The 27,931-nt window shown below is 52.0% G+C and overlaps 1 protein-coding gene across 1 annotated transcript; it reads right to left on the bottom strand.

Annotated features, from left to right (window-relative positions):
• Positions 1–5,001: 5,001 nt before the first annotated feature.
• Positions 5,002–10,471, bottom strand: GJB3 (gap junction protein beta 3). Its single transcript, XM_028513323.2, has 2 exons — positions 10,137–10,471; positions 5,002–6,681 (listed from the first exon to the last, which is right to left on the bottom strand). Exon 2 carries the CDS (start codon positions 6,618–6,620, stop codon positions 5,811–5,813), a length of 810 nt encoding a protein of 269 aa, XP_028369124.1. The 5' UTR covers positions 6,621–6,681; positions 10,137–10,471; the 3' UTR covers positions 5,002–5,810.
• Positions 10,472–27,931: the final 17,460 nt, after the last annotated feature.

The raw sequence follows: 27,931 nt of genomic DNA, 5'->3' as shown, positions 1-27,931 counted from the left end.
TTCTGTGGTGCCCCATTGCCTCCTGGCCTCAGCCACTTCTCCAGCCTCATCCCTCTACCCTTTCACCTGGTGACGCAGCCAGACTTCACTGCGGTCTGGGTGCTCTCATCTGCGTCCCTGCTCTTCCCTGTGCCAGGAGCACCCTCACACGCCGAGCCCTACAAGTCTGTCAGGCCTTTGCTCCGGGTGCCGTCTCTCCGCAGCCCCCTGGCTGTCCTGCGCTGGGTTAGGTGTTTCTTCCTTTCGGGGGCTCAGGTACTGACCCTGGATGCACTTAAGTTTTACTTGTGTTAAGAAACACAGACTATTTGCCATCTTAACCACTCTCAGATGCACCATGTAAGAGTGTGAAGTGCGTTCACATTGCCATGCGGCAGGTCTCCACCGCTTGTGCGACTCGCCAAGCCCAGCTCTGTACCCCAGTGAGCAGCTCCCCGCTTCCCCTCCCCCACCTGGTGCATTGTTAACTTCCGGTTACCGCACTCACCGCCCCATTAGACAGCTAGCCCTTTGAGGGCAGGCAGGGTCTTTTCTTAAAGATTTTGTTTACTTACTCTTAGAGAGATGGGAAGGAAGTGAGAAAGAGAGGGAGAGAAACATGCGAGAGACACTTCCATAGGTTGCCTCTCCCACGCCCCCAACTGGGGACCTGGCGGGCAACCCAGGAATGTGCCCTGACTGGGAATCAAACCAGTGACCTTTCAACTCACAGGCTGGGGCTCAGTCCATTGAGCCATGCCAACCAGGGCAAGGCAGGGTCTTGTTTACATCCCCAGTCCCTAGCAGGTCACCGGGCCCATGTATGAATTTATTCAACAAATCTTTACTGCCCCTGGCGCTGTGGCACTGTCCTGAGCACTGAAGAGCAACCGGGGGACAGAAGTCCCTGTCCTAGTGGATTTTAGATGCCAGCTGGGGGGGGGGGAAGACAGATGAAATAAAATGTGGAAGCTGTTAGATGGTAATAAATGCTATGTGGAAAGCACAGTAGGAGAAGGTTGAGGGTGCAGGGGGTGGCAGTTTCCGTTCTGAGTAGAAGGGAGGGGACATTCTCACTAAAGGGCTGACGGCTGATGTCCCTTTGATGAAAGCCCTGAAGGGAGGGGAGCCCCTTGACCCTCTGGGGAAAAGAGCATTCCAGGCTGAGAGATCCCACAGTGCTGAGCCCCCGAGGCAGGAGCCTGCCTGGCGTTTCCTACTTGGGGCGCTGCAACGTGGTCAGTGTGGCTGGAGTGAGGTGAGCGAAGAGAAGGAGTGGGTCCTGAAAGGGAATACATAGGTGTGGGCTGGGGCAGAGCGTGCAGACTCCTAGAGCCCTGTGTGAGAGGCTTTGGGGGCTTGGGGCGGAGGCGTGGCACAGTCTGACTTCGGTTTTGACAGGACCAGCCTGGGTACTGTGCTGCCACAGACTACGGGGGCGGGTGGTGAATGGTGGATGGCCCCCATTTGTATAGGCCTTGCTGCCCAGCTGTGTGGAGTCCAGCCAGCTGACAGCCTCAAGCTATTAATGATAGGGGAACTCAAAAGTTAAAGAGTTTAAGCCTTGGTTGATAGGCTTAAGTGAATAATGCATGTGGAAGGCTGTTGTTCCAGGAACTGGAATGCACGAATACCTTCCAGAAGGTGCAAGCAATTCAGCCATTGTGCCCCAGGGGGTCTGCATGCCATTCACATGGTATCTGAGCCATTGTGTTCCAGGGAAGGAATGCCAGTGATGCAGATAAACGATTGTCCATTGTCGATCAACAAGTAAAGAAGTACTAGAAAAGTCACCTCTAGACTGAAACTCTAATCCAATCAACCCAGACTCCTTACCTACCCTTTCTTCTTATAAGGTCAGCTTGAAATGACACATTAAGACGGTTTATGAAGGTACATAACCTGCTGTCTTCTCAGACCGCTGGCCATCTGAATAGAGCGCCCATAAAGGTCCAATCCTTGTCTCTTCTCACTGGTTCTGGTGGTGACAGGCGGCACGAACACCGACTTCTCCCATTTCATTAACATGTTCAGGTCTGCTTCAGCGGTCCAGGTGGCCAGGCTCTGCTTGGGGTGGCCCCAGGAAATGAGTGAGCCCAACCGTTTCCGCTGAACGCAGACTTCAAGAGACCATCTTGGTCCAGACACAGAGCTCCCTGCCGCAGGTCTTGTTGCTCTGTCTACTTTGTCCCCTTTCCATTCACGGGTCTTACTCCCCAGAACATCCTTTGTGCTCCTTATTCACCCTCGGCGTCTGCTTCCCAGGGTCTGCTTCCCAGGGAGGCAGGAAGGGGACTGTGGCAGTGATCCAGGTGAGGGATGATGGGGGAGTCTTGGTCGGCTTGGGCTGCAGAAACAGAGTGCTCCAGACTGAGAGGCTTAAACAACAGAGAGAGATTCTCGCCGTTCCGGAGGCTGGAAGAATGAGATCAGGGTGCCTGCATGGTTGGGTTCTTGGTGACTGCCCTCTTCCTGGTTTACACAGGACTGTCTTCACAACCTGTCCTCACATGGTGGAGAGGGAAAGATCATCTTCCTATGTCTCTCTCTTAAAAAAAAATTTTTTTTTATGGGAAAGGAAGGGCGAAAGACAGGGAAAGAAATATCAATGTGTGAAAGAAACATCACTTGGTTGCCTCTTGCACACCCCCCAAACAGGGACCTGGCTCACAACCCAGGCATGTGTCCTGACTGGGAATCGAACTGGTAACCTTCTGGTTCACAGGTAGGAGCTTAATCCACTGAGCCACACTAGCCAGGGCTCATCCTCATTCTCACATAAGGGCACTGATCCCATTCACGGGAGCTCCACCCTCATGACCTAATCACCTCCCAAAGGTGCTACCTCCTAATACCAACACATTGAGGGTCAGGATTTCAACATGAATTTTGGGGGAACACAAACATTTAGTTCATAATGAGTCTTGGACCACGGTGATGAATACAAAACAACCTCCTGTTTACCTAGGGCTGCAGGGTGGCTGTTACATCATGCAGCAGGTGTAGACTTGAGGGTTGTGTATATGATGTTGAAATCTATCATAGGCACAATTGAAGGAAGCTTGCAAGTGAATTTTCATGTAATAGGGGAGGAGGAAATAGAGGTGTGCACCCTGAGCAGAGAAGGCCATGGGACCATGAGTGCTGTCTTGTGGTGACAGTGATGTGTGCTGGGGACTCTGGGTGATGAATATTAGCCCAGCACTTACTGGATGAGAATAGTAAGCTGTGGTGCTCAAAGTAGCTCTCAGGCCAAAGGCAGGCCGTCCAGGGCTGGAACACCCTCACCCATGGTCCTGGCCTGCAGCCTGGAGAAGCAGGGTCAGGCCGGAAGCTCAGTCCAGGCTGGGATAGCCAATGATGTTCTCTCATTGCTCTGATTGCTAAGCCACCTTGGCCAGACAGCTGAAATGTCCTGGGAGATGCTGGAATGCATGGTGGCAAGTGAGTAGAGATCACCTGTCCCTGCGACCTCTGCAACCATCAGTTCAAGCTGGGCCTGAGGTACCACAGGGCCCGGGCCACAGACAGACTTTCCTAGGCATGGTCGAACCTGGATATTTACTTAATATGTTAGCTCTGCACTCATGTTTTACCAACAGCATCTCCTTTTATTGCTACAACAGTTCTAGGTTCTGTCCGGAGTGCTGGCATAGACATGTTCCCTTTGCCCCTCGGCTCCACGCTTCCCCCTCTTCCACCCTGCTCTGTGTCCCGGGAGGCTGACCTCCTCAATACGTGCCCTTATCCTCTGGCTTCTGGTTGGGTTGGATCCCTGGGACCCACCAGCCTGTGAGCAGAATGAAGTTGGGTATTTATTTGGTCACAGCCCATAGCTCCTGTGTGGCAATCCTGTCCACTGCTACCCTGGAACCAGCCCCAGGATACTGCGGTCACCCGTCGTGGATTTTCTCAACCAAGCCCAGACCTTGGAAAACAGCCCCCACCCCAGAAACTCTTTTCAGGTTATTTGGTTTGAATGCACCTCCTGTTTCCTGCCAGGACCCCGACTGATAAGGCCCCCATTGTGCTGGTGACAAGACTAAGGTTCTGAGAGCCTGTCAAGCTGAAGCATGGTGAAGCCGTGATTGCGATGTGGTTGCACTGTGGTTCAGACCTGGGGGGTGGGCGTCTGCCCATCCCTGGGCCCTTGAACGTGGCTGGCGTATTCATCTCACTGATGGCCACCCCGGAGAGCAAAGGTGAGCTGCAGCCTGTTCTCTCCGAACGGTGGTGACCCGACCTCTCCCTGCCTGCACTGGCTCTTGGCTGACTGCCTCCCAGATTTCTGGCTCCTGGCCTCGGCTTTTACAGTCACGGAATGTTCCTCCAGGTCAGTACGGACTTTGCGCCTCTTTTTCTTCGTATTTAGGTCTGGATGTCGATGTTGGTGTCCCCTCAAGTTCAGGGTGTCACCCCAGCACTGGGGGCAGGGCTGTGAGCTGCCCCAGAGGGCTGTGAATGCAGATGAGTGTGCTTCCAGCTCCCCCAGGCTCTCTGGGCTCTGCTCACACTCCCTGCGCAGCCCCAGCGTCCTGCCAGGGGCCAGCGTGGAAAAAATACTCAGGAAAAATGAAAAGAGCTGAATAATGCTTGGGTGAGGCTGGGACCACATGCCTTCAGAGGAGACAGCTGGCCTGTTGGGAGAATGTCCAAGGAGTGAGAGTATGACTAACGGGTTTTGTGTACACAAGGTGGGAATGCGGTTGTAATGACAGTGACTGGGTTACGCCGGAGCAGGGACTGTGATTTGTCAGTAATGAGAAGGCAGTGATTGTGTGTGTGCCAGGACAGTCTCCCTCCAAATGGCTACAAGCCTGGTTGTAGTGGGAGCATGGCGCCCTCTTGTGCCCACATGTCCAATCACAGTAGGTTCCACCCCAGCTCCCCCATGTCAATCCCAGCCCCAATCTACCTTCAGCCCATGCCCTGGCTTCCCCCCAGCTCAGAGGGCCACCTTTCCTGCCCTCAGGGTCTTGTGGGTGGGACTGTGGGAGAACAGAGGACCGAGCCCACCTGTAGAAAACATGGCCTTTATTGATTTCAAGGAAACTGCCACGGGGATGTTCCCATCAGTACATCCACCCGAGTCCCACGGAGTAGGCTCTGAAAGGCTGGTGCCAGATGGAGCACATTTGTGGAGAAAGATGGCAGCAAAGCTCCCTGAGGCTGAGAGAGTGGAGTTGGGGGAGGGGACTTTCTCTGAGAGCAGTGGTGACTCAGAGGACCCCTGGGTGCCTCCAGGAGGGGTTGGTATCACCAGAGCTTCTTCCTCCTCTTCCCAAATCCGTTCTCAGGACTCCAGACCTCCTGCTGCTGGCAGAATTCTTCCTCTGCACCGCAGGGGTCTGAGTGCTTCTTCTGAGGGAAGGAAGATTCTTTTTGGTCTGGTGCATGCAGCTCAGGGGAAGAAGCATCTCCCTTCCTGTGACCTCCAGACCTCTGCACCTGGCATTCTCTCTTCTTGGAAGCACCTCTCACCCCTTGAACATTACTGCCCCAGGGAAGCCTGGCCTGATCACCCCCTCCTGGGGTAGGTGGAAGCCATGCCATGAGTGCCCTAAGCATCCCCTTGCGCAGTAGTTAATATACTTGTTTCAAGCATATTCAATGTCTGTCTCCCCCCAAGGGCAGGCACTGGGCCTGTGGTGTGACCTGTACTCAGGTATTCAGCACAGTGCCCAGCGCTCAAAAAGTATCTGCCTACAAGAAAATTGGATAGCTTGGTGAATTCAGAGTGGGGGCATCCAGCACCTGTTGGACCCCTCCATGGGTGTGGTACCTCCTGACCTGTCCCACTGGCAGACCTAGTATTACTTCCCAGCCTGTGGTCAGATGGGGGTCAGGGCGGGTGCCGAAGCATGCAGCCTGTCGCTGTGGGGGTGCGGGACAAGCTCCCCAGCCTCCACCAGCTTCCCGTGGCAGCGGCAGGTGGAGGCCCGGCTGGCTGAGGATCTGGGGTTGCGGCCGCCTGGGGGCCTGTTCTTGCGCATGCCTCTGAGGACCCTGTGGAAGATCAGGTAGCAGATCTCGCTGATGGTGAGCACGATGCAGATGGCAGAGGCGCCCACCATAAAGAAGGTGAAGACCTTCTTCTCTGTGGGCCGGGCAATGTAGCAGTCCACGGTGTTGGGGCAGGGTGACACGGAGCACTGCACCAGGCGCGGTATGCTGAAGCCATACCAGAGGGTGTGCAGCAGGTAGAGGAAGAGGAATTCGATGGTGAGCTTGAAGACGAGGCTGAGCAGGTAGGTCCACCACAGCCCGCCATGCTTCTTGCCTGCATTGTCGTACAGCTTGGTGCACTGGTCCCCGTACTTCTGGCGGTGCCGCCGCTCCCGCTCCTCGCGGTAGGCCACGTGCAGGATGACCAGCAGCGAGGGGCAGGTGACGAAGATGAGCTGCAGGGCCCAGAGGCGGATGTTGGAGATGGGGAAGAAGTGGTCATAGCAGACGTTGGAGCAGCCCGGCTGCTTGGTGTTGCAGTCAAAGTCCTTCTGTTCATCCCCCCACACGCGCTCTGCGGCCACCACGTACACCAGCACGCGGAAGACGAACACCACCGACAGCCAGATGCGCCCGAACGCCGTGGAGTACTTGTTCACGCCGCTCAGCAGGTTCTGCAGCGTCTTCCAGTCCATGGTGCCGGGCGGGGGTGCCGGCGGCCTGGGGCCTGGTAGGGGCGCCGGGAGCTGTGCTCAGCTGATGGAATAATAGAAAAAACCATGTTAAGCTTTTACTATGTACAAGGCACTGTTCTAAGCTTTTTATGTGGGTGGACTCATGTGGTCATTGCAAAGCCCCTGTGAGATCAGAAATATTTTCCTTCCTAAAGTACAGATAAATAGGCAGAGACGGTAGGTGACCTGCCCAAAGTCACAGGGCTAGTGTACCAGGGGGAAGGGAATGTACACTTGCTGATAGCAACAGTTACCATTTATTATTTACAATGAGCCAAGCACAGAGCTACACACTATGTGCAGGATTTAATTTAATCCTTAAAATGACCCCATGAGGTAGGTACTATTATACTCCTCATTTACAGATGGAGATAGGTTGCAAAAACACTTAGGATATAGTAAGTGCTCAGTAAATGCTGGCCACTTGTGGAACACAGACAGGTCAAATCACTCAGTTAAAACTAGAATTGGATGCCCTGGCCAAGTTGCTCAGTTGGTTAGAGCATTGTCCTGATACACCGAGGTTGTGGGTTCGATCCCCGGTCAGGGCACACACACACAAGAATCAACCAGTGAATTCATAAATATGTGTAACAACAAATTGATGTTTCTCTCTCTCTCTTTCAAATCATTCAATAAAAACAAATTAAAAAAACCCCTAGAGTTTGATTCAAGGCTGGACTGTGGGTGCCTGGGCTGTGCTGTCTACCACCTTCTTCCCACTTCTTTGCTAGAAGCCTGCCTCAGTCCAGCTTCTTGTAACTTACCTTGCTGAAGCCTTGCTAAGGTCCTGTGAGGCTGGGGTTGACTCTTATTTTCCAGAGAGGACACTGAGGCTGGGAGAGGGGAAATAACCTCTCCAAGGCCTCACGGCCAGCAGGTGGTGAAGTTGGGAGCCCAGTTCATGCTGCGGGGGGGGGTGGTGAAGGTGAGTAATGGTCTAGCTCTGGGGGAATACCAGATCCAAAGAAAGAGCTAGGTAGAGCTCTCTGCTCCCTGTGCCAGGCCCCAGGGGAGCCCAGCTGCCCCGGCTGTGCTGGATGCCAGGGCTTTGTAGTGCGGAAACATGCTTCGTTCACGCCTCCAGATCACACATCTTCCTCAGCCCCGGAGTGACTCAGAGGGTGTGGATGGGTGGGTCTGCCTGAAAGCACCTCATGTCTGGGTGCTGCCATGGGTGTGACTGCATGTGGCTCTCTGTGTGTCTGTGTGGGTCTGCATGCACACGCAAGAGCTCCTGGAGCTGGGTCTGTGACTCTGAACATGCCTGGTGTCTGCTGGTCCACCCCCTGCCCAGCCGTTGCTCACCCCTCCACTGCCACTAGCCTGGTCCAGGCCACCATCAACCCTTGCTGGTGTAATTGCCATGGATTTGTCACTGGCCTTTCACTGTGGCTCCTGCACCCCAAGAGCCCACGAAATTGGATCCTGTTACTCCCCTGCGTAAAACTCTCTACCAGCTTCTCATTACACGTATATGCCCACAGAGTCTACATTCCCACCCTTCTCTCCTACACTCTCACCCTGCCCCTCTCCACTCCAGCCACTCTGGGGACCTCAAGAGCTGTGGAATTTTTCCCACTGCCTGGAATGCTCTTCCTCCAGAACCTTGCGTGGCTGGATCCTTCCCATCAGTTGAGGCCTCTGCTCAAGCATCTCCTTAGAGCAGTGATTTTCAACCTTTTCACCTCACAGCACAGGTAAACTAATTACTAGAATTCTGCAGCACACCAAAATATATATTATATATTTTGGCAGTCGGACCAAAAATAGGGATAATTTTGATTCATTCACACCAGATAGCTAGTGTTATGTTGACTGTCATCATTTCTTATTGGACAGTCTGAGGGAAAAGAGGTCAGTGCCCCAGACTAACCAGGCAGGTATCGCCTGTTTTAAAACCTCTGGGGGCACACTGGCTGGAAGTCGCTGCCTGAGAGGCCTCCCCAGGAAACCCTGAGTCTGGGAGGCCGTCCCCTCCCAGTCACTCTGCTCCTGCCCGCTTTATTTTCTTTATAGCATTTACTCACCACTCGAAGGGAAAGTATTTACATTTTTAAAGTTATTTATTGCACTGTCTCCCACACTAGAGCGTCAGCTCTGTGTTGCTCACTGCTCCATTAGCTCCTAGTGCGGGCGCGTAGTAGAGACTCGGTAAGTGTTGAAGGAGCAAACTTGAAGGACTGCTGACTTGTCAGGGAGGCCGCTTGGAGGGAGGGGCTGGGCTGGGCGGCGGCCCGGCGCCCAAGGGGCAGTCTGGACCAGGTGGCTCGGGGGAAAGACGTCCCTTCGCTGGAGACAAGGCGCAGGTCCCTCCCTGCACTTCAGCACCCCCGATGCCTCTTCTCTGGGGATCTCGGACAGGGTGGGGTGACTGCGGAAGGCCCCATCCCTGGGCACCCTCCTAGTCTCTCCTTCTGACATCTGGCCTCCGGGGAGCGGCCGCGGGGTGTGCGTGGAGTGTGGGGTCGCATCTGGATTCAAGCCTCAGCTCTGCCGCTTACTGCGGGGTGACTTCCAAGGATTCCCAAACCTCCCTGACTCCATGCCTGTATCTCTAAAGGGAAACAGGTCCTGCTTTCTGGGGCTGTTGTCAGAAGCGTGAGACCAGCTGCTCCCCAGCCTGCCTCTCACCCGGGGGAAGCAGGAGGAAACTGAGGCGGAGGGCGGAGGTCGGAGCCCTGCGCGCCAGCCCTGGAGGAGAGGGAGGCTGCCACGTGCTTCCACTTGACCCCCTGCCCAGGGCAGCCCCCACGGCGCAGCCCCCACACTCTGCCGCCCCCGCCCCCTCTCCCGTCCTGTCTGCCCAGTCCTGCCTGACACACCCCAGGGGCGGACTCACCCGCAAAGAATTCCCCTCCGAGCCCGGCCCGGGACTGGTGGAGCCGGTTCTGGTTCCCCACGGCCCGCGGGTCCCCAATCCCAGCTTCCAGCTTCCCATTTTCCCCAGCTCCTGGACGGAGCGGCTCCCAGCGTTTGTGCCCACGCTGTCACGCCGTCACGCCGTCACGCCCGCGCCCCCCACCACCCCGAGGACACAAGCACGGTGGACCGTTGTGAATAACACGGCGGAGGGCAGGGGCGCCAACCCCGCGCAGTCGAAAATCCGCGTATAACCGGAGTTGGTCCTTCGCTCTCATGGACTTCCAACAAAACCTAAAAGACTACACTTTCTCCCTCCGGCGACCCGCCTCCCGTATTTTTTTTTCTGTCATTTTAGGCAGCTTGGGAGTCTGCAGGCATAGGAGGGGTGTCTGGGAACCTCCCGGCAGTTGGAGCCCCCACTCCGGCCCGGAATCGAGGGGCGCGAAGGCAGCGGGGAGGATGCGGCGGGGAGGTCCCCTCATCACCCGCTCCCCTGCGCCCCCATCCTCAGCCTGGCGGGGCGGGCAGGATCCGGCAGCCCCTGGCTGGTCGTGCGGGCGCTCAGCATCCAGGGGGCGGAGTGGGGGGGTGGCGCTCACACGAGGCACTTACCCACAGCAGCGTGGCCCGCGCGGGCCCGGAATCCCACGTCCTCGAGGCCCGCAGCAGAGGCTCCGCAGTGGCGAGGAGGCGCTGGAGGAGGCAGGCACACCCTAGGGACGGTGGAGGAGGGAGGGTCGGGGGAGGAGCCCGGCACCTGCGGGGCTGAGAGGGTCAGGTTCTAGCCCCCACGCGGCTGCCGTTCCCGGGGCAACCTGGGCAGGAGGGAGCCCTGGCTTTTTCTTGTGAGCAGGGGCATCGGTGGCCATGGGCAGGGCTGTTGCAAAGTCTCCAATGAGATTAGGGGCGTGAAGCACGATGAACCGTCCAGTGCCGTGGCTGGGGACGGGCAGCAATCACGACTCACCCACGCGCGTTACCACTGAGACTGCGCCCACGCCCTGCAGGTCACCTTCCGTGCCCGCCCCCCCCCCCCCACAACCCCGTGAGGGGACGGGCACCCTTGGGGACCTGCCTTGCCAGCACGACGGGTCCTCCACGGCCTCCTGCTGCCTCAGGCTGTGTCCTCCTTGGAGGCAGCACGTGCACCTTGGAGAACCCCGGTGGGAAGGGGCGAAGGGAATCCTGTGGTTGCGTGGAGCTCCTGCAATGGGCAAATCCTGTGGGAGGAGGGTGCGGTGGGTGGGTGCCCCTGCCGAGGGAGGCAGGCCTGCACCTGGCTGGGCCCTGCGGACTGGGACCGTTTGTCTCGTTTACTAGCTTGCCGGATTAGGAAACTGAGAGCCCCTGGAGCCGCAGCCTTGCCGGAGGAAACCCAGCGTCCCTGGGCTCCCTGAGGAAGGAGTCCCGGCACCTTAGTCAGGCAGGGCTTCGGCGCTCGCAGGCTCCCCAGCGATGCTGTTGCTGGCACAAGAGTGACTCATTTTCCCCAGGACTGCTCACCAGCGCCTGTGGCTCTGGTGTAACTAACGGCACACCCCTTTACTCTCAAAAGTGCCCCCAAAGACTAATTACACTGTCACCCTACTCGTTGTGATAGAGCAGCGATTTTCAACCTGTGTGCCCACAAGAATTTTTAAAACATGTGATACCTGACTAGTTAGTCCCAGGCACTGATCTCTTATGCCTTAGACTGTCAAAAAAAGAAAAAAAAAAAGAAAAAAAAAGACAATAACCAACACAACAATAGCTGTCCAGTGTTAGTGAATCAAAATTATACCTATTTTTGTCAGATTGGCAAATATATATATATGTGTGTGTGTGTGTGTGTGTGTGTGTGCTGCGGCATTCTAGTAACTAGCTTATGTGTGCCGTGGGATGGAAAAGGTTGAGAGTTGCTGTGACAGAGAACTAACATGGTGTTGGGAGCTCTGAGACACATCTTCGTGCCAGGCCATGTCCCGCGGGCTTTATTTCATCTTCACATTGCCAGATGATGATGGTGTGATCCTTCCTACTGTTATAAATGAGAAAACTGAGGCTCAGGGAGGTCAGGTGACTTGCCCAGGGTCACACAGGTGATCAGAGCAGAGCCAGCTCTGGAGGCTTCCTCACTCACTAGGTCATGGCCTTGAAAATCATCCTGAGACTCAGCAGTGCTGGGTGGTCCGGGTGGTTCTGTGCACACGCAGGTGTGGGCACATGCGTGTGACGGGGTCCCTGACTCCACCACCTGCTGCTCCGCTGCATTTCAGAGCAAAGCCAGATCCCCACCTCCTTACCTCCCGGCCATGCTTCAACCCATGTGAACAAGGTTTCTGTCCCTACCCTGTCACTAAAGATGACCCCATCAAGGTCACCATGGATCTCCATGATGATAAATCTAATCATCACCTCTGTGCTCCTGTCCTCCTGGGCCTTTAGAAGCACCTACAGAGCTGACCACCCCTTGCTTCTCAAGACACCTTCTTCCTTTGGCTTCCTTGATACCATATGTTCTGTTTCCTTGTACCTTGGAGGCCTGCCATCCTGGTCTTGTGTGGGCACATCCCAGGGCTCAGCCTCCTATCTCCTGGGTCAGCTCACCCAATCCGGGGGCTTCTGATACTGACCATTCAGTGATGGACCCTACATTTGTAGCACAGCTCCTGACTTCTCCCCAAGCACCAGACTATGTAGCCAGGGCTGCCCCTCGGCCTCGAGGTTTCCAGTTACTTGTTTTTCCTTCCTGAGATCAACTGTGCGTCTCTGACTACAAAGACATTCTCCTTCACACATTTACCTGGTGGAGGTATGCTGTGCACGCATGCGGTACTTCACTGTGTTTGTTTAACAGTGTACACAGTGTAGCACATTGTTCTCAGTAGCTAGTGAACCAGCTCATTCTTTTTTTTAAAGAGCTGAATAGTATTCCAGTTTCCCTTATTGGTAGAGGTAGAGCTGCCTAAAAACAAAACAAAACAAAACAAAACAGCCTCTCCAAAACCAGAAACAACAAAAACACCATCAAAACACCAGCTGAATAGTGTAAGTACCATGATATATGCAATCAATTCTATGGTAACGAAAAGTACGGCTGTTTCCAATCCTGTATTTACTTCCATTATAAAAACATTTTCAATAAATATCCTTGGACAAAGCATGATGATGACATTTTTTATTATGTCCATTAGATGTATTTCTAGAAGTGGAAATTTTTAGTTAAAGTTGTAGACTCATTTAAAATTTTGTTAAATATTGTTAACTCCCTTCCACAGATGTATCGGTTTACTCTGCCAGTAGACACAAGAGGGCTTGTTTTCTCATGTTCTTGCCAATATAGAACATTATAAAACTGAATGATCCTTGCCAGTGGTATCTCATTACAGTTTCCATTTGCATTTCTCTTCTTCTGAGTGAGAACGAGCATCTTTTCATGTACTTAAAAGCCTGTGTTTCTTTCCCTGTGAACTGTCCTTTGCCTTTGCTCATTTTTCAATCGGATGATTGACTTTTTTATCATTTACTTCTCAGGGACTCTTTACATATTAAAGAAATAAGCCTTCTGTCAGTGGTACAAATAGAAAGGATTCTTCTCTCTCAGTCTCACACTTGTATTTTGACGTTGTATAGAATTGAACTTTTTTTGATGTAGTCAAATGTATTAATCTTATCTTTTATGGTTTCTTGGTTTGCTCATAACTAGAAATGCCTTCCCCACTCAGAGAACTAAAAACATTTCTTTCTCCCATGGTTTCTTCTAGCTAAGTGGTGCTTCAACAATAGAAGTCAGACCATGCCATGCCCCTATTAAAACCTTGTGGTAACTTACCATTAACTTATACTAACACCCACTCTCCTGACACTGGCGTGCAAAGCCCCAAGTAGCCTGATCCTGCCTCGCCTCCTACCCCATGTCCCCTTGATCTCTGCTCACTGGTCACACTAGACTTGGTCCAGTTCAGCCTCTGGCCTTTGCATTTGCTGTTCCCTCCACCTGACCTGCTCTTCACCTGGCAGGCTCCTCCCCCTCCTCACCGAGGTCTCAGCTTTTTGTCGAGTATTGGCTGGTCACCCCCTCTGAAGCTATCTCACCCCACTTCTCAGCAGTCACTCTTCAGAGGCCCCTCTGAAATTGCCTCCTGGAGAGCGGTGAGCTCACTGGTTACGCTCCTGCTCCATCGACAGAGCCTGGGAGTAGCCGGCACCCAGTTACGATTGATACATATAAAGTACATATCGGCTGCACATAGGGTTGTGTGTGTGAGCTGTTTGTACTCGAGACTGGGTAGTTGTGTGTTAAAGGGGCAGCATGGTGTGCGCATGTGTGTTTGGTGTGGGTGGTTGTGAATGTGTGGGGTTGTGGAGGTGGCTGCTAGGGTTTTGTGAGGTCACGGCTGTGTGTGAGGTGGTGGCGGGTGGCGGTGTTTCTCTGTGCAGCGGGGTTGTTCTGCTCTGGTGACCCGGTGATTTTGTTGTCCAGGTCTGATTGTTCAGACCCTTCTGGATGCTGCCCCCTTACTCCTGACATCCGGCTTTGACCCCAACAGCCAGCCTTTGCCTGTTCTGGAGGGAGCTGGGAGAGTCTCCATTCAAGGAAGGGGCTCTGGGGCCCTGCTGCCCACATCAAAGCCCTGCTCCTGGGCAGGGTGACTGCTGCGTGGGAGGCCATCTAGGCCGTCCCCCAGCCGCAGGGGAAGGCCCTGCTCTACCTGGGCCTTGGCAGGTGTCCCAGCCACCCCCACTTCCCTCAGGGCCGACACACACCTGCTCTCTGGGGGTGGTAGGTCCTCAGCCCATCTCTGTACTTCTTGCAGCCCAGGCTTTGGCCCAGGCTGGTCTTGCTCTCAGACCTGTGTCTGCAAGTCTGCTCCAGCCTCAGGCAGGGGTTTCCTGGGAAGGGGCAGGGCCTTGTCGCTCTGGCTGGGATTGTCCCTGTGTTTGTGCGTGTGCAGCAGGGGTCTAGCCCCTCTCTTCCACTGAGCAGAGAGGTGGAGCAGGTAGAACCCACTGGAAAACAGGCCAGGCGGAGGGGACTTCCAGCCTTGCTCCAGCATGTCTGGGGCTGTGACTAGGGAGGAAGAGATGTCCCAGGCTCAGGCTGTAATGTTGCTTTCCTTCTAAGACACCCCGAGTCACGTGCAACTTCTGCCCGCACAACTCTATCCTCAAATAAAGGAGGTGATGCGTGAGTTTTCTAAGCTGTTTTTGGGACTCAAACACTCTGCCTGTGCACTGGATCCCACCCTCCACCCCACCCTCCACCCCACCCCGGGCCTCCCTCCACTGCCTGTCCTTCCCCTCCATCACTGCTCTTTTGCTCTTCATGGGATCTTTCCCATTACGACAGATATGCTGGTACTTCTCCATCTTAAGAACAAACAAACAAATAAATAAACCCCCTTAGCCCCGCTTTTTCTAGCAGTTGCCCCCCTTTTTTTCCCCATTCCTTTAGAGCAAAACTCCTCAAAAGAGTTGTCTTGATTCATTATCTCCATTTTTTTTTTTTTTGCCTTTCTCTGCTCTCTTGAATTCACTCCAGTCAGGCGTTTGCTCCTCAGAGACCACCCAAACTGCTCTCGCCAAGGGTCCCAGAGCTAATCCCATGGTCAGGTTTCAACCCTCATCGTCCCCTGCACTCCCAGCTGCTTTCGGCCACCAGAACATCATACTCTCCCGGGTTTTTTCTTCCCTTCTGGGCTTTCTTTCTCCGTCTCCTTTGCTGGTTCCTCCAGATCTCCCTGACTTCTAAATACTGGGGTGCCCCGGGCCAAGGGCCTAGGACTCTCTTCTCTGTCTCCCTTCAGTCTCTTGGTGATGGCATCCAGTCTCAGGCTTGAAATATCAAAATTAGGCTGAGAACTCCTACTTACCTATCTTCAGCCCAGACATGGCCCTGAACTCCAGACCACTGTACACATCTGCTTCTCAGCCTCCCCTCTGGATATCTAGTAGACATCACAACCTTACCCCGTCCCCAATTAAGCTCCTTCTTTCTCAGGGTTGCTGGATTTAGGAACAAAGAAAAAAAAAAACCAATAAAACAAACAAAAACAACACCAAACCAGATGCTTAGTTAAATTTGAATTTAAGATAGAACATGGGACATATGTATGCTAAAATAGTTTTTTATTTATTCTTAATCTGGAATTCACATTGAATTGGGTGGCCTGTATTTCATCTGGCAACCTACTCCTAATCCTCCTCCCCAACCTCCCCTTCTCCCGTATGCTTTGAGTATATGGCAGTTTTTTTCACCTACTAGTTCAGGCCCCAAAGCTCAGAGTCATTGTTGACTCTCTTTCCTCATACCTGGCATTCAGGGCCAGTGAATCAGTTCGGTGGTACTTTCAAAATATTTTCAAAATCTGGCCACTTCTCACATTCATGTTATCCTGTTAACATTTAAGCCATGAATCATTTTCCCCGCATTATTGCATAGCCTGGAACTGGTCCCCTGCTTTATCCCTTGCCCCTATTCATCTGTTGCTAACAAAGCCACAGAGGAGACCACACCCCTTTCTGTTTGAAAGGCACCATTGGCTTCCTGGTACTCAGTGACAGCCGAAGGCGTCAGGATGGCCTGAAGGAACCTATGTGAGCTTGTCCTTCTCAGGCCTCAGACAAAAATTCTGGCCTCATTTTCCGTGCCTCTTGGCTCTCTCTCCCGCCGCCCTGTCTCATTGGCTTCCTTGCTCTCCTGGGTGCACATGGGGTCTTCCCCAGCCTCAGTGCCTGTGGACTTGCCCTTCCTTCTGTCTGGGGCACTTTCCCCCAGATCTCTGCCCGGCTCACTCCCGGCCTTCCCTGGCCTCCCCATCTCACATCACAGTTCCCCTCACAACACAGCACCCCTTACCCGCTTCCTGCTTTATTTTTCCCTTAGTTTATAATCATGTAATGTATTTTATATTTTGCTTATTCTTCTTGTTGTCTTCCCCATTGCTAGAATCTATGAGGACAGTGATTTTTGTCTGTTGTGTCCATGGGTGTTCTCCCAGCACCTAAAGCAGTGCCTGGCACCTCGTAGACAGAAGTACTTGCAGAACGAGTGACCGAAGCCCACCAAGCACACCAAGCTCCTGTTCCAGGCCAGCACACAGCAGCTGTTCCATCACTTCCCTTCTAGCTTAGCATCCCATCCTCGTACCCTCCGGAAGTTCCTCCCTGGCCACCTTCCCTCCTCCAGGAAGCCTTTACTGACTGAGCCTCATCTGTTCCCCCTCCTTGCCCACGGGCCAAAGCCCCTGGTACTAAAGGATTGGCTGTCTGGCCTCACCAGCCTTTGCTCTCTCTTGGATGGGAGGAGGCTACTTTCTTGGGCTGTCCTTCAAGCTGCCAGGGCGTGGGGTATCGGGGTGGCTGGAGAAGCCAGCTGGGGGTGAGGCAAATGCAATATGCCTGAAATCAGCCTGCCATCTGCAGTGTGGGAGCTTCTGGAGCCTTGGCCCTCGGCCGAGGAGGTGACGGGCTCTGGACATCGGGGAACAGAGCCTAGACTGGGTCTGGGCTGCAGGGCTGTGGTCCATGAACTCTCCATTCTTGTAAATTGGAGAAGTGTTGACATAGGCACCTGAGCGGGGGGGTTTGCCACAAGCTGAGCTGGGGGCATAAGGACAGGAGCAGGCTGGAGCGGCAGAAGAAAATGATGGGGTCGTTGTGTCTGGAGCTGGCTAAATGACATGTGTATTTGTAAATGATAGTCCGATCCAGCCATTTAGACAAGGCCATCGGGGCTTTCTGACATGACCTGTAAAAAACCCTCTCTGATGATGCAAGTGCACAGCAGACAGTTTCGCCCCATTCCACACTCCATCCCTGGGCCTCACCTAGGGCCTGACACCTAACCTCCCAGAGCCTCAGATGTCGGGTGTGGTTCAGGACTGGTTGTTTTCACAAGCTAAGTTCTCTCTGCATCCAAATACCTAGCTGGGGTGGTCTGAGGATGTCCAGGGGCAGCTGGAGGCAGGGTAGTGGGCCTCAGGGAAGAGAACAACGGGTACCCTTGTGCATTGTGGGTGCAAATGCAAAATGGTGCAGCTGCTGCAGACAGTTTGGTGGCTCCTCAGAAAGTCAAACGTGGAATTACTGTATGACCCTGCAAATCCATGTCTAGATGTGTACCTGAAAGATCTGGAAACAGGGATTCAAACCAATACTTGTACATGAATGTTCCTCATAGCACTGTTCACAATAGCCAGGACAAATGTCCACAAAGGAGGGATGGGTAAACAAATGTGGTGAATCCATACAAGAGAATATTATTCAGTCATGAAAGAGAATCAAGTTCTGATACATACTGCAGTATGGATAAATCATGAAAACATTATGCCAAGTGAGATAAGTCAAACACAAAAATATAGGTAGCATATGATTTCGCTTATATGAAATATCTACAATAGGCAAACTCACAGAGACAGTGAGTCGTTAGAGGTTACCAGGAGCTAGATGGAGGGGTTATTGTTTAAAGGGTACAGCGTATTCGTTATGGGTGATGAAAAAGTTCTGGAAATAGTGGTGATGGCTGTACAACCTTGTTAATGCAATTAACATTGCTGAATTGTGTGCTTAAAAATGGTGAAAATGGTAACTTCATGTTATGTATATTTGGTCACAATACAAACATTTTTAAAAAGACAGAAGAGGGATGATTTGGGTGTCAGCAGTGCCCAGGTGGTAATGAAGACCACGGGAGAGGACAGACTCAGCCAGGGAGGGTGTGGAGACTGAAGAGAGTGGATAATCTGGGACAGAGCCCTGAGGACCTCCCCATGGAAGGGTGGGCATGGGGGTGTTGAAGGAGATCGAGGAGGGGTTGACTGGCAGGAACCTAGATGCGTGATGTTTGTGAAGCCTGGGTGTGTTAATTAGTGCTCTAGAATGCAGAAGACAAAAATCCAGCCTGGATGCGTTTGGGCACAAAGGGGAATTGATTGGTTTGTAGAAACAAGGGAAGGGCAGGAACACCTCAGGGATCTGGAAGTACCTGGCTGGAGTCAGGTCTGGATGTGTCTGGGTGTGTCTAGGACCTCTCTCCTGATTGTTTCACCTGTTGGTTTCTCTCTCTCCAAGTACTGATGGGCTTTTGCACAAAGCTTAGCTCATGGTCACCAGCGACTCTGAGCTCACACCTTCCCAAGTTTTGCACCCACATGCTTCCCTTACAAACGACTCAAGTAACCTGGGGAAGAACACTGAGCGGCCTCACCTGGAGCACATATCCACCCTGAGGTTGAGGGGCCAGGACGCATGACAGGCAGTTGCCTTTAGCACCCCAGTTTAGAGGGAAGGAGAAGTGCTGGGTGGGCAGAATGCATAAAATGTTGATGGCACTTGGAAGAGGTTCAAGAAGGAAGGCCATCTACTCTGTTAAATGGCTCCTTGTACAAGACAAGGACTGGAAGTACCCACTGGGCTTAGTGACAAAGGAATCGTAGGTGCACTGGGCCAGGGCAGGGTGGTTTGAGTGGGGTGGTGGGGCAGAGACTGGACCATGGCTGGTGGGGTGGGTGGGAGGCATGGAAGTCACGGTAATAAGTGCAGACCTCTGTTTCAGAGGGCACAGTGGTGAAAGCCAAGAGAGATAAGGAGGGAGCTGCAGAACACATGAGGTCAGGAAGGTTTTTTTATTTCTCATTTGGATGGGAGAGATGTGAGCATGCTCGAATGCTGAGAGAGCCAGAGAGAGTTAGAGGTTGAAAAGACCGGAGAGTGTGGAGAGGTGGGGAGAGAGGGGACCATGAACGCAGGTGGGGAGATGACAGCATTAATAGGAGTAGGCTCAGCACTTTCTACCGTGTAGGGGGAAAGGAGGGAGGACTTGTGTGGGCACTGATTGGTCTATGGCTGTTGACAGGAGAACATTCTTCTCAGATAGCTCTACTTTTTTTGAGAAGTGGGATGAAATAAAGATGGAACTGTCTAGAAGGTTTGAGGGGAGTGCAGCAGGTTGAGAAAGCTAGCTCCGTGAAAAACAGCAGAGAGATCAAAGCAGGGAAGGATGAGGATGGTCAGACTGTGCCGGAGAACAGGAATCTGCAGTGGCCTCACTCTGCTTGTGTAATTCACTCTATGGAACCTAGCACAGGGTGTAGATATGGGAAAGCACAGTTGGATTGACCTGGGCCTGGAGTTTTGCCAAGCTGGGGGGACAGAGGGACAATGGGGATATTGGTTGGATGGCAATTCATTCCAGTCATTATATCCCAGCAATTATTTATGACCCTTGTACTGCGTGTCCAGCATAGTGCAGGGTCTGAAGGCACCGGTCTTGCCCTCATAGAGCTTGCAGTCTAGTAGGGAGGGCAGACATCAAGTTAGAAGTTCTCATGTGAAATGGGAACATCTTCCAGCCTGGTGGGAGATGGTGGAGCTCAAGTTCAGGCTGGATACAGAGGCAAGCATATGGAGGGGTCTGGCAGATTGGGAGAAGGTTTTGGGGTGGGGTCTGGAGGTGCCTATATAGGAGGTTGCCTGTTGATCTGTTGAACAAACATGAACAGATGTTGAGGAAAGAGCTAAGTGGGAGGGAAGCTGTGGATAAGAGTGGGATGACCTGCACCTGTCTCACCTGTCTCACTGTTTCCTCCTTCCCTCCCATTACGATAGCCCACCTGTGGTTTTCCTGTTGCAGCCTGAGCCTCCATCTGGGCTCTGCATCTCATTCCCTCTGGCTCTCTTGGAGCCCTTGACCTTCTTTCTCCTCTACTGAATTTATCTCACTTTCATTTAAATATTGCCAATTCTCTCTCAGTGTAAAATTTTTTTCTTGACTGCCTCCATTCCCTTGCAATGAACACTCTTCCATTGTCTCTGCTTCTTGCAGCCATTTTCCAATCAGTTGTCCACACTTGCTGTCACTGCTCACTTGGCCCTCCCTGTCCTCTCCTTTCACTGGCACGTGGTTCTCTATGATGACCGTCCTGCCATGGATATCAGTGAGCATCTTCGTTCACCTGGTGAGCACTTTACACCCCATCTGTTTGGACTTCTGGCAGTTCGACCCTCATGATCGCTTTCTGCTTCTCTAGACACGCCTCTTCTAGAACACCCTAATTTTAGAAACTTCTCTAGAACACTTTTCTTTTGGCTTCTGTGACATCGTATTCCTCCGCTGTGACACCCTATTCTCTTGGTGTCTATGATATCAGTTTACCCCATAGTCTCCTTTCTGCTGGCTTGTGCCCACTCTAACTGGCCTTTAAGCCTGCACCTTATAGCATCTTCTCATCTCTCCCCCAAAGTCCCTGTTCAGTACCGGCCACTTTCAAGGCTTATGTTACCATCCACCATAGAAGCCCAAATCTAAAATGACTCCAGATGAAAAGCAGCCCCTATATTCCCTCCAATGAGGAGGCCCTCCAAAAAGTTTTGGGGCTAATTGGAACACATAAACTTTAGCATGGTTGAAATAATTTATTAACTTAGTTTGCTATGCATGAAAAAAAATCACATTATCTAAACAGTGTAGTAAGATGTATTATTTTTTCTCCACTCATATTTCATGAAGCAATTTTACTTAAGCTTTTAACGTTTTTCTTTAACACCTAAGTCAATGTCGTTAGAGATTTGTCCATCAAAATTAACCTTTTACAGAACACACAAACTTTATTTTTGCCCAAATATTGGTGACATACACTTTTTCAAACTGGGTATGATGCTGGGAACTTTATTCTTTGCCACAAAAGCCTGGTTGCATAACATGAGGTTTGCATAAATTCAAAACAAATCATCTGGTAGGTGTGTGTTTATCATCTCCACAACATAATCACTTCCTTTATTGTTCAAGTAATTTTTTAATGGGCTTGCTGAAAAAGACAGTACTTGCAACACCCCCAGGAATAATGATTGAATCCGTGTGTAATGTGTTTGCTTCTACTTTTTTCTTTGTTCTGCCAAGAGACCTCCATGAAAATCCAAAACCTCATTGATTGAGGTTATTTCAGGCTAATGAGTTTCCTCCAAAGAGAGTTTTGTTGTTCAAAAGGCAGTAATTGAGAGCATGTATCATAATGTTGACTTTATAAGACTTGAATATAAGACAAATCCTTCCCACCTAAGAGGTAATTTTGGAGCAAAATCTTATCTTATATTCAGGCATTTTGCTGACAACTCCCAAATCCATATCTCCTAACCAGTCCTTTTCCCCCTTCTACCCAACAGCCTCCTTCACATTTCCATCTGGGTGTCAATCACTCAGTCTGCTGACACATTTTTATTGAGTGCCTACTGTGCTGTATATGTCAAGCACTGTTCTAGATGCTGGTGGGTAAAAGAGGAACATGATAGGATCCCTTTTCTCAAGGAGCTCATCCCGGTGAATTGACACAGAGAATAAACATGTAAACAAATAAGAACTTTTGCATATACTAGTAAATGCTATGAAGAAGATAAAATGGGGCTATGTGGTAGACAGTGATGGTGTGTGGTGTGTGCTTCATCTGGGGAGGGTGGGTCAGTAATGGCCTCCTGGAGGAGAGGGTGTCTGAGTTGAGACGTGAATGCAGAGGAGACAGTTGTGTGAAGGTCTAGGGCGAGAGCGTTGCCAGCAGAAGCCAGTGCAAAGACCCTGAGACAGGAGAAGGCCAGGGTGGGCGGGGCCTGTGGGAAGGGGAAAGCCCAGGGAGATGAGTTTGGAGAGGTAGCCAAGGCCTAACCATGTAGGGACTTGCAGGCTATGGAAAGGAGTTTGGGTTTTTTTTTTTTTTTTCATTCTTATGGCCATGATAAGAAGACACTTGGAAGGTTTATGCAAGGAGTGAATTGACTGATCTGATTTACATGATAGAAAGATTTGTCAGGCTGCCGCACAGAGCAAGAATTGCAGAGGAGCAAGAGTGGAGGTAGGGAGCCAGCTGGGGCTGGTATCCAGGTGTTCAATGAGGTGGCTTGGGCTGGGATAGAAGCACTCGCAGATGGTAGGAAGGGAGTGGACTTTGAACATATTTTTGAATTATATCTAATGTGACTTGCTAATTAATGGTGGATATAATTAGGAAGAAAGAGACACACATGGGTTTTTTAATTGAGCAACTGAGTGGAGGGAGGGGGGATATCAGGGATATCATCTTCCAAGGTGGGGAGGGCAGGGAGGCATCATAAATCTGTGGGGAGGATTAGGAGTTCTATTCTGGATGACCAGTAGGAATTTGGATACATGAGTCTAAAACTCATGGGAGTGGCTGGGTCGCAACATGTACATGTGGGTGTCATCAGTTTATAGGTGGTTTTATAGATGGTACCAGATGAGATCACAGATGGGTAAATATACAGAGGAGAAAAGAGGGTAGAGAACTGGGTCCTGGGGCATCCTGCATTTAGAGATCAACAAGGGAAAGGAGAGGCATTCGATGGGGATCAAGAGAGACCCATCGGTGAGGTGGGGAAAAGGCCAGGAGAGGGTGCTGCCTGGGAGCCAGGGGAAGTTGCTGTCCAGGAGGAAACTCTCAAGGTCCAAATGTTGCTGAGGGAGCAAGCTGAGGGTGAAGAACTGGCCATTTTGATTTGGCAGCTTGTTGGCCACTGGTGACCTTGACAAGAGTGGTCCTGACTAGGAGAGGGAACTGTGATGAGAAAGTGGAGACAGCAAATACAGGCAGCTTTTGGAGGATTTTGTTTTCTGTAAAAGGGCCAGTAGCTGGAGAAGGATGTTGTGTTAAGAGGGGACTAAGTAAAGGGAGAGAGGAAAACATTAACGTGCATTTATAGAATGGGGATTGTGAGACAACAACTGTGGAACTCAGGCCAGAGCAAGCGAGAGGTGAGGGGGCCCAGCATCCAAGCAGAGGGGATGCGCCCAGAGAGGAACACCTCATCCGTGTTCCGGGGGTGGGGGGGAGGCAGAGTGAACGGGCACTCATGCCAGGAGGATGGCAGACTTGGTGGGGGTGGATAAATTAGTGCTTGCCTATTGCCTCTATTTCCCAGAAGCATACAATGCCTGGCTGTCAGCCGAAATGGAAGATTTGGAGAATGGATGTCAGAAGTCTAGGGAAAGAGGAGGAGGAATGACCTAGTCATCTTTGAGAATAGTATTAAAGTGTTAGGAAAATTAAGAACTTCTTAGAGGTGCTGAGTGCCCACTTGAGCTTTGTGGTCAGAAGTTTCCGTCGAAATCTTTCTGTCCTGTTGTATTATTCTCCAGGTGCTCTGGAACAGGTGCTTGGGCTTAACTAGAGTCAGGGTCCTGCCTGGTGAGTAATTATAGAAGCACCACAAGGCGAAGGAGTGGAGAATATCTACAAGTCAGCGCTTACCTGGGGGCCCCTGGAATCCAAGATGGGAATGGAAAGGAGGGTGTGAAGTGGTGGTGGATGGTGAAATAGTAATGGTCAGCAGACAGGGCAGAAGGGTTTCTAGAGTGGGAACCAGAGTGAGTGAGTTGGGTACATAGGAGACAATGCAGCTCTTGGTGCAGAAAAGGTGTAGGGTGTGAGCACTCATGTGGGTCAGTTCAATGGGTGGAGAAAAAGATCGTTAGAAGCAAGGAAATCAAGGACCTGAGAGGTCAGGGTGTTGGATGTGAAGGTATCACGAATGGTAATAAGCATAATAGTAAAGAGACACAAGGAGTCCATGAATGAGAGGAGATGGAGAGGATAGCTTACTTGTGTCTCAGACTCAACCCTGTCTGAAACCTGCTCCTCCCCTGGGTAAATGCTCCACCACCCAGAGCCAGAAACTTGGGCGTCTTTGTTTCCTGTCTCTAACTGATCCCCACACCCAATCAACTCACCAGTCTTTTTGATTATATCTTGCAAACATTTCTTAAATCCAACTATGTCTTTCCATCCCCACTGTGCACACCCTACTTTAGGCTACTGTGGCTTCTCACTTGGATTATTAGTGTCAGATTCCAAATAGACAACCCTGCTAACCACAGATACTGCAACTTACATTGCATCACTTCTGTGCTGAATCTCTCCAGTGACTTTGCATTGTCCTTAGGATCAAGTCCAGAAACATTAACAGGGCTTTACAAAGAAAGCACTGCGTGACCTAGCCTCTGTCTACTTTAGCCTGACCCCTCACCTGGTTTACTCTCACTTTCTAGGCCTTTCATGGGCTATCCCTTCTGCCCGGAGTCCCCTCTCTACTTTGTTTGGCAAAATCCTCCTCTTTTTCCTAGGTGTCAGCTTAAGAAGTCTCAGGGAACCTTTTCCTGGATGCCTGGTGTTGGATCCACCTTCCCCCTCTCCCAGCACCCCCGTGCTTCCCAGCACACCATGAGTTTAGCAGCTTTTCTCTTCATGGAATGGAAGCTCCATGAAGTCAGGGACGGTGTCTGATTTTTCTCAGATGAATCCTCAGCACCTAGTAAGGGGCTTATCACATGAAAGTGAACAATAAATATTTGTGGATTTGAAGTCATTGGAAGGTTCTAGAAGTGGAGCAGTTCTGGGTGAAGATGAAATCCGGGGTGTGGCCCTGTGAGTGGGAAGATAAATGGAGTGGAGGAGGAGGCCGTGAAGGAATAGGAGTGCATGGAATGAGAAGGACAGAGTGACACACAGGTGGTCTCCGTGGCCCTGAGAATAGCAGGAGACTCTGAGTCATGTGCTCAAGTCTCTAAGGAATGAGAAGTAGGTGGCAGCAATGTGGGCTGGCAGAAGATGGCAGGGGCTTAAGCTAAGCAAAGAGTTTTGAAGAAGGTGGAGGTACAAAGGTCTGAGAGTGGTACTGAGGGCAGGGTGGGGGTCTTGAGAGTGTGGGCAGGACTGAAGATAAGAGTGGGATAACAGAAATGTTTCCTAGAGGGCTATCCAGCTCCCTGCAGGGCCCTCAGGCTGGCCACAGTGTGCAGTCTTCCTCTGGCTCAGTGGCTCAGGCTCGAGGCCTCTGGGGACAGTACACGTGCAGAGGACTGCCGTGAGAGTAGCTGGGTGCCGGGATGCCCTCGCCCTGGAGTGGGGAATCTAGGATCTCAGAGGGAGCTGACTCTGGCTGGTCCACGGGCCCCCACGTGGGAGCTGCCTTGCTCTGAGCAGTGTGGGGTCATCTGGTTCCTCACTGGTTGTTCCCCAGGATTGGAGGCAGAGTTGCCCTTGATTCCTGGAGTTCAGTAGATGGCATTGGTGCTGGGCCCACATCCCCTTTTCTGGGGGACACCCGTTCCTCAGCTGCTGTGAATGTTACTCACTCACAGCTTACAGCTGCCTCTGGAGAATTGATCTTGAGTGGGTGGGAACCACCGACTCCTTCCTGCCTGCCCTGTTCTTCAGGTGGCCTGAAGCCAATGACGGGCTGATTTGGGATTTCAAAGCCTGATGCCCTTGTGTCCAGAGGGACGACTCTATGGTGGGGTTTATGATCCAAAGGCCCCTCATCCTGTGGGCTCAGGCCAAGGATAAGTTTTCTTAGCCTACACCCTGGTCAGCTGTGCCTCTCCCCTATCCTGCTTCCCTTGCTCCTTCCTTCACACGCACACACATTCCTGCTGCTGGCTCTGCTTCCAGGGACGCGGCCCTATGGACAGGGTGACTCTCTGATCTTGTCCCATACTCAGAGGTGGACATGGAGACTCTCCACAGACCACAGGGGACACAGCCCCCACAGGCTCAGCCCATCAGCGTGGGTTTGGAAGGTCCCTTCCCCTTCTTAGGCCAACATTTCCTCATCTACAAATGAGACCTTTAGGCTGAATTTTGTTAATAATGCAACAAAACATACCTACAAAGAGAAAACACTTTGTGCCCTGGCTGGTGTGGCCCAATGAATTGAATGCTGGCCTGCAAGCCAAGGGGAGAGGCTGGTTTGATTCCCAGTTGGGAAGCATGACTGGGTTTTGGGCCAGGGCCCCAGTGGGAGGGGTGCAGTAGGTGTCCGCACATTGATGTTTCTCTCCCTTTCAAAATAAATAAATAAAATCTTTTAAAAAATTAAAAACAGACAAACAAACAAACAAACAAAACCCCTACTTTGCTGAACTTCCTGGGCTAGGTGTGTTGGACAATTCAGATCAATGACCCAGTCCCTCTGCCAAGCAATTCACAGCCCATTTACTCAGTCAACAAACATTAATTAAAGGCAGCTGGCCCAGATGACTCAGTGTCCTGTCCTGTCCCGTCTTGTCCTGCCCTGACCTTGAAGTGCTCACAGACTGATGGGGAGAAACAGCCACTCCACTTTGGGGGGAATAACAGAGACACGAGCAAGGCTGGCACATGGAGAAGGTGGTTAAGGTTGTCCCTGGGGTTCTAGGGAGGGCCCTGGAGGAGGGAGGAAGGGCGTTTCAGGCAGAGGGAACAGCATGTCTATAGGCACAAGGCATAACATAGCATGATGTGTCTGGTTGGGGAACCACGAGCCCTTCGGTATTTCTGGTGGGTACAAGGAGGGAGGAAGCAAGAGGTCAAGTTGGGGAGGGAGGTCATAGGGGTCCAGGTTTGGGCAATGGAGGGTGGTGCTGGTAGAAGAATTTTTAACAAAGAAGGAACAACGTGGTGAGATTCATATATAGAAAAACCACCCTGTCCTTATAGTAGAGGGCAGAGGGGAGGGCCCAGGAGATGTTAAGACTGTGGGGTGGAAGGGTGGGGGCGGGCTCAGGAGGCATGTGAGGGGCTGGGGTCAGTGGGATTTGCTGCTGCCCGGGGATGAGGGGTGTGAGGGGCTGGGAGAAGAGGATGTCAGGCCAGCTCCTGGCGTGGATAACTGGGTGGATGGCAGTGCCACTCATGGGGTGGCACGCGATCTGTGAGGAGGGCAGGTTTGGGGCTGCTGAGTGGGAGGTGCCTGGGGGCCTCCTAGAGGGTTGTCCCATGGATAGCTGGTGGGGGGTCTGGGACGTAGGCAGGTCCAGGCTGGAGATGTGATTTTGGGACTTGCCAAGGTCTAAGTGGTGGGGTGGGCGTGGGGGAGAATGAGGGGATGTGTATCTAGGAAAGAGAAGGAAAATTCCTGAAACTTGAGGACCCATGAGGGACCCTTAGACTTGGGCACTCTCTATAGGTCCCTGGCCTGTGGACACATGCCTCCTTGCCACCCTGGACTTGTGCTCAGCACCATCCCACCTTCACTGGGCCCTTGCCTCCCACTCTCAGAGGGCATTCGCCCACCTTCGACTCTGCTGGGCAGGGTCAGAGAGGGCCAGGGCCTGGGTAGGGGAGGCAGGGGTCTCCTAAGCATGTTGCTTCCTAAGCAGCACTCTCTGAGAACAGACATGCTGAGCACCGAGTCTCCTGGGGTCCCTCTCCTGCCCTGGCCAGCTGGTTAGAGAGTCTAGAAACCCCCTAGAATGGCCTCTGCCTTTTGGTATTCCCCACCACGTCCTAGGGGCATGCTGTGTATGTGAGTATGAGAGTGTGTGTGTGTGTGTGTGGTGTGTGATGGGTGTAACAAGATCTGACATTCTGGGGCTCAGGTGCCCAGAGTGGTCCATCATACACCCCCTGCTTTCCTACCCATCATTTGCCACCTTGACTTCAAAG

This window comes from Phyllostomus discolor, chromosome 5 (genome assembly GCF_004126475.2).
Source record: "Phyllostomus discolor isolate MPI-MPIP mPhyDis1 chromosome 5, mPhyDis1.pri.v3, whole genome shotgun sequence".
In the NCBI taxonomy this organism is placed as follows: domain Eukaryota; kingdom Metazoa; phylum Chordata; class Mammalia; order Chiroptera; family Phyllostomidae; genus Phyllostomus; species Phyllostomus discolor.
This window is presented reverse-complemented; position numbering and strand designations above follow the sequence as displayed.

Coding starts and splice junctions, on each gene's coding strand:
- GJB3 (XM_028513323.2), bottom strand. CDS start 6,620: ATGGACTGGAAGACGCTGCAGAACCTGCTGAGCGGCGTGAACAAGTAC.